At 41.6% G+C, this 7,994-nt stretch overlaps 1 protein-coding gene across 1 annotated transcript in view; it reads right to left on the minus strand.

The window, feature by feature from the left end:
* The window catches only part of LOC110217096 (meiosis-specific coiled-coil domain-containing protein MEIOC-like), a 33,882-nt gene extending 27,025 nt beyond the window's left edge, over nt 1-6,857 (minus strand). Inside the window, exons 1-2 of the mRNA XM_078152437.1 lie at nt 6,156-6,857; nt 4,445-4,570 (exon numbers count right to left, since the gene is read on the minus strand). Coding sequence (XP_078008563.1) covers nt 4,445-4,486 — 42 coding nt within the window. The 5' untranslated portion in view covers nt 4,487-4,570; nt 6,156-6,857. The remainder of the gene's footprint in view (nt 1-4,444; nt 4,571-6,155) is intronic.
* Nucleotides 6,858-7,994: the final 1,137 nt, after the last annotated feature.

Genomic DNA, 7,994 nt, shown 5'->3' on the forward strand with positions numbered 1-7,994 from the left:
GGAAAATGACAAAATGAAAGGGATATTTTAGGTAAAGTAATCTGGTGTTGAAGTGTGTGTGTAAGACATGCTGAAGGAACAGTACTGCTTGCAGAGGCCAACAGAATTAGAGCCATGAGTACCCTCTGGCACTCTGTACTCTTTATTTATCAGTCACCAACAATGCAGATGCATAAAAGAGGGTGTGTGAAACTGGGGAACCAACCAGAGCATGAGATGAGCCCCTGAATTAGGAGGTTCTGCTTGACTCTGGAAGCTCTTTAGAAATTAATAACTCTGATACATTCACTGTCTGGGGAATCAGTTAGCAAGGCCGGACATAAAAGGCTCAGACCCTTGCCACTCCTCTTTGGGTCGGGCTGCCAGCTGTTTAACTGCAGTGCTACATCTCATGGCATGATGGAACATACAGACTGACCTGGGAGAAGTCCACAAACACCATCTAGTAGGCAACTATACTGGACCTGTTTCTTCTTACTACCCTATATTCTCTCTCCATTCACTCAGTGGCCCTTCTGAGTTCCCAAGTCCAAAACATGCATCAATATTATACATACATTTTGTAAGACAAAAGTCCTGCTCCAATTAAAAAAACACTACATTAATAACATAACAAATCAAATCAGGAAAGAGAACAACTAATCCATTAGAAATAACTTTTTGTGTAACATGGCTTTTTAAAGAGCAAACAACTGTAAAGTCAAGTTTAGTTTGTTAAATTCATTATTTTTATGTGTTTAAAAGTTTAATTGGTTTGTTAAATTAATTATTTTTAAATGAAATAAAATAATCAATCAGGACAGAATAAAAAGGAAAAAAATTATTCAAGAAACATGAAAAAACATTCAAAAAGACTATGTTTTTATATAACTATTGAGAGGCCACATGATATTATGGAATGAGAACCCCTGGAGTTCTAGTCCCAGCCTCACCACTTACTCATTAGCCTCTCTGAACTGCAGTTTCCATTTCTATAAAATGAGAACACCTACACTCTGCCTCCTCCCCAGGACTGTCATATGGATGTATGTTAAATTTACAAGAGGATTTACAGAGAGTTAGAAATGACCTCAGAGACCATTTACTCCAAGTTTACAGCAGTGCAACCAGGCTTGAGTTTAGTGACCTGATCAAGGTCCAAGGAGAAGCAAAGAAGATTTGGGTCTTTCAACCCCAATTCCAGTGAGGAGCTTTCCACTGCACCACACTGCCTCTCCTAGTAAGTGAATGTTTGGAAAATGGTAAAGCACTATACCAATATGGCATTAGCATAAATAAAAATGGAAGAAACTTCTTCAATATTTCATTGGCTCTGTGTTCTCACTGATACAGGCATTCCCACATTTGTGCACATGAAGTTCACCTATCCATACTTTCTCATTCATACTATTCTTGTCCAATGTTATTACACAGACCTTTCTCAGAGAATTAAATCACTAGAGTGACTCAGATCCTCCCCAAGGTCATAGGAACCAACTGGGTACTCAGACTGCCCAACTGATTCATTCGCCTCTCTCACACCATGTGACCTGTCCACCTCTTCCCTCCATTTCTTCAATGATATTCTTCCCATACTTCCTGCACTTCAATCATAACCAGCAATAAGGGATGGCCCATGTGTCCCTGCCACACATTTCTCTATTGACCTGTGGATCTTCCTCTCTCCTCCTACTTGTGTGATATGATCTGCACCAAGTCATTTAACTTTATTAGGCCTCAAGTTTCTTCATCTTTAAAACGTCTCTACAACATTATCAAGAGAACATTTATGTTAAAAGATGGGACAATGTATCAGAGCACAGGAAAACAGGCTAGTTAAAAGTACTGTACAGTTCTCCAAATAAAACCCAGCCCGTTCTCTCCCTCCTAATTGTCAGTCCAACTCATTTGTGCAGCTGCAATATCTGTCCCAGATATATGTATTGATGTGGTAATTCAATGGACTGGCCAACTACTTATCACAGCCCAGACAACTGTCTTGTTATTACACATTCCTCCCCATCACTGCTGTCATTTTTCATCCATTTAATCTATCTTACATGAATTGTTAGGTTGAATGCCTTTAAATGATCATAAACCTCACTGAGAAGGTTCTGTAATGTTTTGGGCCTTGATGAGAACAGCACAATATCATGTGCACATAAGAACACCCAGGATCATCTGGGAGGTCTCACCAACAATAAGCAGCCCCTCTTCCATTTGGGCCTCGTACTGGACAGCCATCCTCCAAGGGAACGACAAACGCCTATGGAGAGTATCCATCTCCATTTTATGTCTCACTTGAACTTAATAATTGGAGGACTAATGACAAATGTATCTCTGTGGTTGCTTTTATCAAGGAAATCTTACATGATCCTGACAGACATACAAAATATTCCTAGTTAGGGAATAATCCTTAACGCTGAGTTTTGCTCTACCAAGACAAATACTCTTTTTTTTTTTTTGGTAATCAACAAAGAACATACACAAATGGCTCTTCTATTCTCTATACAATTCAGTCAACGATGTGTCTGTAAAGATGTGATTTTATATAGGAAATCTTTTCCAAAAGCCTGCCAGTTCTCTTTTTATAAACAGAAGGAAAAATCAATGACAATAATAAACTTCAAACTTTCCAAGTTTAACCAGGTTTAATTTTAGGCTGATATATTTTTATTTCCCAGATAAGGGTATATGTATAACATGCAGATATCCATACATACTTCAGTTTGAGCAATTAATCCTAAACTAAATTAGCTAAGTAAAATCAATGCAGAAATCATAAAGTTTAAATATAAAAACCTTACTATGAATACTAAAGCATTAAAGGCACTTGCTAAGGGATCTTCCCAACTATTTCCATGGCAATGCCATGGAAAACTGGAGCAAGTCCAGAGAATTAATGGCTAGAGGTTATTATTTAGCAGTAAACTATCAACACGCTCACTGCTTTTAAGGAATGTGCTGGGGTTATATGGTTGAGTGAAGAAAACTCCCAAAAATCTTTATTCCAGCCAAGAAAATAAGCTAAGCACTCTGAAGACACAACTTTAAAATAAACCCTCCACAGATTTACTGACTCACCTGAACCAGAAGTCAGAGTGAGTCAGCATCCAGGAAGGTAACTACTAAAATCGACATCACTCGGCCTCAAAAGGCTAAAAGCCTGAATCCCAATTCTGAAGTTTTATGACCACGGGTGAATATTTATTTAAACTTTATATGCCTAAACATTTTCATCTGCAAATGCTCCTACCACTGTGTTACAGGGTTGTTGTTAGGAAAACACCTGACAAATCTTAAAGTCATAACAAATGTTATTTGTATTTATTTCTTTTCACGCTAACATTCTCTTTTATAATGGGAAAAGAGACAGGTTAAATAAAGGGCAGTATCAGGGAAAACTTGTGACTAAGAAAATTATAAAATTTGTGACATAAAAACACAAACTGCTAAATGGAAATTCAAATGACACACAAAAATAGAACCTGAAAGCTAGAAAAAGATCTCAGAGATTATTCAAGTTCAATTCCCTCTAATTACAAATGAAAGAACTGAGGTTTCAAGAGTCACATGGCTAAGTACTGCCAAAGCTAGGAACAGCACTCAAGTCACTAAGCCAGGGAGAGCTCTTACTACTATAACACTCTCATTTCAACTACTACCTTAGAATCCTTAAAAGATGAGCAAAAAGATACTCAAGGATGAAATATCTGTCTAATATATGTCTATACATATTGTAGAGAGAACTGAGAAAATCGAAGGTTATGTGCTAATGTTCGCATATAAAATTATTTGGGTCTTTATCAAAAAAGCTATAAAATTTTGAAATTAAGAGGGGAGGGCTTCCTACCCCATGACCCTGATTGGATAACACCTCCTGGAATGCACAATGAAGCATTGCAAGAAGGATTTCAAGGGGAAAGTAAATTAACCTAAGGGTGTCAGGGATTTGTTCTGTGAAGTTTGGATTCAAAGGGCCACACTTGAGGACCTAGAGGGCCACATGTGGCATTGAGGCTGCAGGTTCCCCAGCCCTGGCACAGGTAATCCCTATTTTAAAAATGAGAGGGTAATGGGGCAGACAGGTGTCGAAGTGGATAGAGCACCCCTGCTGCAGTCAGGAGGACCTGAACTCAAATCCGGTGTCAGACACATACCACTCATTAGCTGTGTGACTCCAGGCAAGTCACTTAACCCCAATCGCCTCAACAAAAAAAGAAAAATAAATGAGAAGGTGAAAACATGTATGATTTCACAATCGATTATCAGAAAATTAAAGTTATAAAAGAATCTCAGAATTGAAGCCAGAAGCAACCTTAGAGATGATATTGTCTGACTTTGTACAAAGGAACAATTAAGGCACAGAAAAATCCATTGATTTCTCCTGAGATTACACAGCTCATGTAAACATTTTAAAGTCAACTTTCACCCTTGTAAAAATTCGTCATTAGTCTCTGCTTACCTGTGATTTGTAAAGATTGAAACAATCCCCTGTTTGGACCATGTCCTCACTGTGAACAGTTTCTTTCCACAAGCTTGGGTCATCACCGCAGGAATAGGAATTTAGGGTTGTAAGCCCTGGTTTGACCTGTTTAAAAACAAACTACTATCAAACTCCAGAAACAGAGCTACAAGTGTGAATTACTTTGATCATCTGTGGTCAAATTACAGCAGTTAAAAGAAGGCACCAGGGGGTCATCTGAACAGAAATCATCATCAGTCCAACCTCCTACTTCCAAGAAACTTCAGGACACTGTAGAAAGAACAGTACATTCTTTTCTTCAGTTAAACATAACACTTACTTCAAAAGAAGCACCTCAATGTTAACAGGTACATACTCATAGTAAGTTTTATCTAATGGAACAATTCTCAACCACTTGTTTCAAAGCACTAGAAAACTGAACAATTTCCCCAAAGTTTTCAGGTAGTGTGGAAGTCAGAGGCACTAAGGAGCAACGATAAATAACAAGATGGGAGGAGGACGCGCCAGCGCTGCTTTCTGGGATTTTAGTCTCTGCTCCAAGATTCACTGGATGTGTGTACCAGAAGAATCTAAATTCTCTGAGGGCAAGACTTCTTTCATTTCTCATCTTTGTATCCCCCAGGCCTAGCACTTAATGTTTGCAGAACTGAATTCATCCTGGGTAAGACGAGTCTGAATCTCAATTCCTTCATCTGCCTAATACCTGTAGGAACCGTCTCATCCACACCAGCTCTGCAATGTACAAGGTCAAACAGAAATCTTGCCCCAGGGTCAAACAAACAGCCAGTATGTGCCAGAGGCAAGGCTTCCTGATTCCATGGCTGGCTACTCAGTCCTCACACTACCTCAAGGGTAAAGGCAAAATAATGTCAATGTGGGGGAAGTGGGGGTGGGGGGTTGCAAATAGCTCAGCAAACTGTAAAGTGCTAGAAAATAGGAGCTACCAAATTTATGTGCTGGGAAGAGGGAACTATTTATAAAACAAAGTTAAAATGCAACTTTTTTTTTGTTTTCCAGGGTAATATTCCAAAGCCTCGTAAGCGTTACTAAAAAATTCATTTTTGTCCTAATGGAATTAAATTCAAAAAGAACATTTCCATATGACATTTAATTTTTTGAACAAGGGAATAAGGATTTTGTACACAAATAAGCTATAAACTAAGTTTGGCAGCACAAGAAAAATAAGAAAAATAAATTACAACCAAATAGAACACATTTGGAAAAGTAGGTACGCTTAGCAAGAGGTGATTTGTTTTCTCTAACTTCCTTTGGACCTCCAAACATCCAGTAAAATATTAATCCCCTGGGCAAGGAAATGCTGGCAGCCAAAGTAGTTTAGAAAGCAGCTTCTTCAGGCCAGTTAGCCTGCTTCCACCAGGGTACTTAAGAGGAAGACAAACTTTTTATATGCCCCAGCCATCAAAAAACAGCAGCAGGATTTAAGAGAAACAGAAACAAGGGAATGGGATATTCGCTAAGCATTCATAATCAATTAGCTTCCCTCTTTCCTCCCCTCCCCAAGATTCCGCCTAAAATACCCTGCCCCAAAGCAAAACCGGGAAACCATGGCTACCGCTTCCCAGACTTCAAGCAGCCTCGTCTGGGTCCAGGGTGGGACGGCTCTCCAGGGACGAAGCAGAGTGGCCTGGCCCGGGCGGTCGTGGCTGAGCGGTTCCCCGTACAAACGTACCAGGAGGAAGCATAGGGCGGCAGCAGCTGCGGCACCAAAGGGAGGAGAGGAGAGCAGCCCCAGCCCCGGCCCCTGCTCCTGCTCCTGCCCCAAGCCGGGAGTCTTCGCGTTTGGACACTGTTGCCAGGCTATGGTCAGCGTCCCTCCATCCTGCCTCCGTCCGTCCCCCTGGAAGCGCAGTAACAGTAAACGCACGAGATCCCAACTGTTCGCGGAGGCTTCAGGCAGCGCACAACCGCCGCCCCGCAGGCGCGCATGCCACGCCCGGCTCCCACCACGGTGCCTGCTGCAGGCCAAACGCCAAGGCTCCAGCTCGCGGCCCGGCCCACGCACTCACACGCTAGTATCGCTCGGGCTGATCGCCAGGCACGGTGACCACGTGTCACTGCCCAAGCCAACGAGGCGGAACGGGGGCTACACCTAGGAGCGGCTGCCACGCACTCTCCCAAGCGCGTCTACGCACGTTAGGGCCACTCCAAGGACTCTGGACAAGCCGTCACAGCAAGCAGTGTCCTCGGTTTGCTTGAAAAGTCAAGTTCATAAGAACAGAGACTTCTTAACTGGAAGGGATCGCAAAGGTCATCTAGTCTAACCTATTTTACAGTTCAAGAAACTGAGACCTAGAGAGCTTAAATGACTTCTCCCAGGTTACAGAAATAGGAAGTGGCCTACCCTGACTTAGCCGGCCCAGGAGTCTTCTCTTCTTTAGACGGGGATACAACAGCTCCATAATGCACAGAGCTCAAAATGTGAATTCATTAATTCAGTTGTTTTGTTTATTAAGTGCTTCATGGTAGCAGGTACCATAATGATAGTATACAGAGCAAAAACACAAACATATGTACACTCAGTATAAAATAAAGGTAGCTTGGTTATGACAGAAAAAGCCATGGACTCAGAAGCCAGAAGGCATTCTGCTCTTTACTAGCTACGTGCAAGACACTTACTTCCCTCTCTGGGCTTCACTTTCCTCATCTCTAAAATGAGAGTTAGGATGTGCTAACGTGAAATCAGACTGGAGCAGATTGAAAAGGGACTTTTGAACCACAGGCTAAGTAAGGAATTTATTTTGATTTTACTGGAATAATATGTGATCAGAGCTCTGTGTTAGAAAGAAAACAGTGTAGTTCTGTGTGATGGGGGTATGGGAGAACAGAGGTGGGGGAGAGGGGCAAGGGAACGGATTAGAAGGTTATTGCAATAATCCAGGAGAGTAAGGAGGAGCTAAACCTGAACTGTAGCAGTAGTTGGAAATGAACAAGCCTGGCCATAAATTCCCCACTGCTTTTTTCACCTGAAACAGACATTCCCTAACATAACATCAGCAGGTCAGAAAGCAGAAACAAAAGGAAAAGGGGCTAAGAAGCAACAAATTCTTGTTGACTAGGGCCACCTAAAAGCCGGACACTGACTCCTCCTGGGACTATATAAAGGTGCCAGGAGTAAAGAGCCCAGTTTTAGCCTTAGCACTATCAAATACAGGTACATTGCCTAACATGGTTATCCATCCAAAAAGATGAATACCAAACCCCAGTAAACTCACTGGGAATCAGTGTAAGACTGTTCAGATAGCATTGAGATCAGCCTGTCTCCAAAAGCACCGTGAAGAGTGCCGATTCTGGACAATCAGGCAGATGTTGACCAGGAAATGTCAACAGATTCCAAGGGGCCTCTTTCCTTTTCCAACCCTGCTGCTAGGGGATTACCGACCCCCTACAGATGCTGTGCTGAGCCTAATTTTAGATGTGCCTGGAACTGAAGTTCTAAATCAAAGCAGCGAACTTGGGTTGGCTCAACTTTCCTTTCAAATGCTCTCCTTCAGCCTTACCTGCTCTTTTC

This window comes from Phascolarctos cinereus, unplaced genomic scaffold, assembly GCF_003287225.1.
Source record: "Phascolarctos cinereus isolate Bilbo 61053 unplaced genomic scaffold, phaCin_HiC Scaffold_4;HRSCAF=312, whole genome shotgun sequence".
NCBI classification, from domain to species: Eukaryota; Metazoa; Chordata; class Mammalia; order Diprotodontia; family Phascolarctidae; genus Phascolarctos; species Phascolarctos cinereus.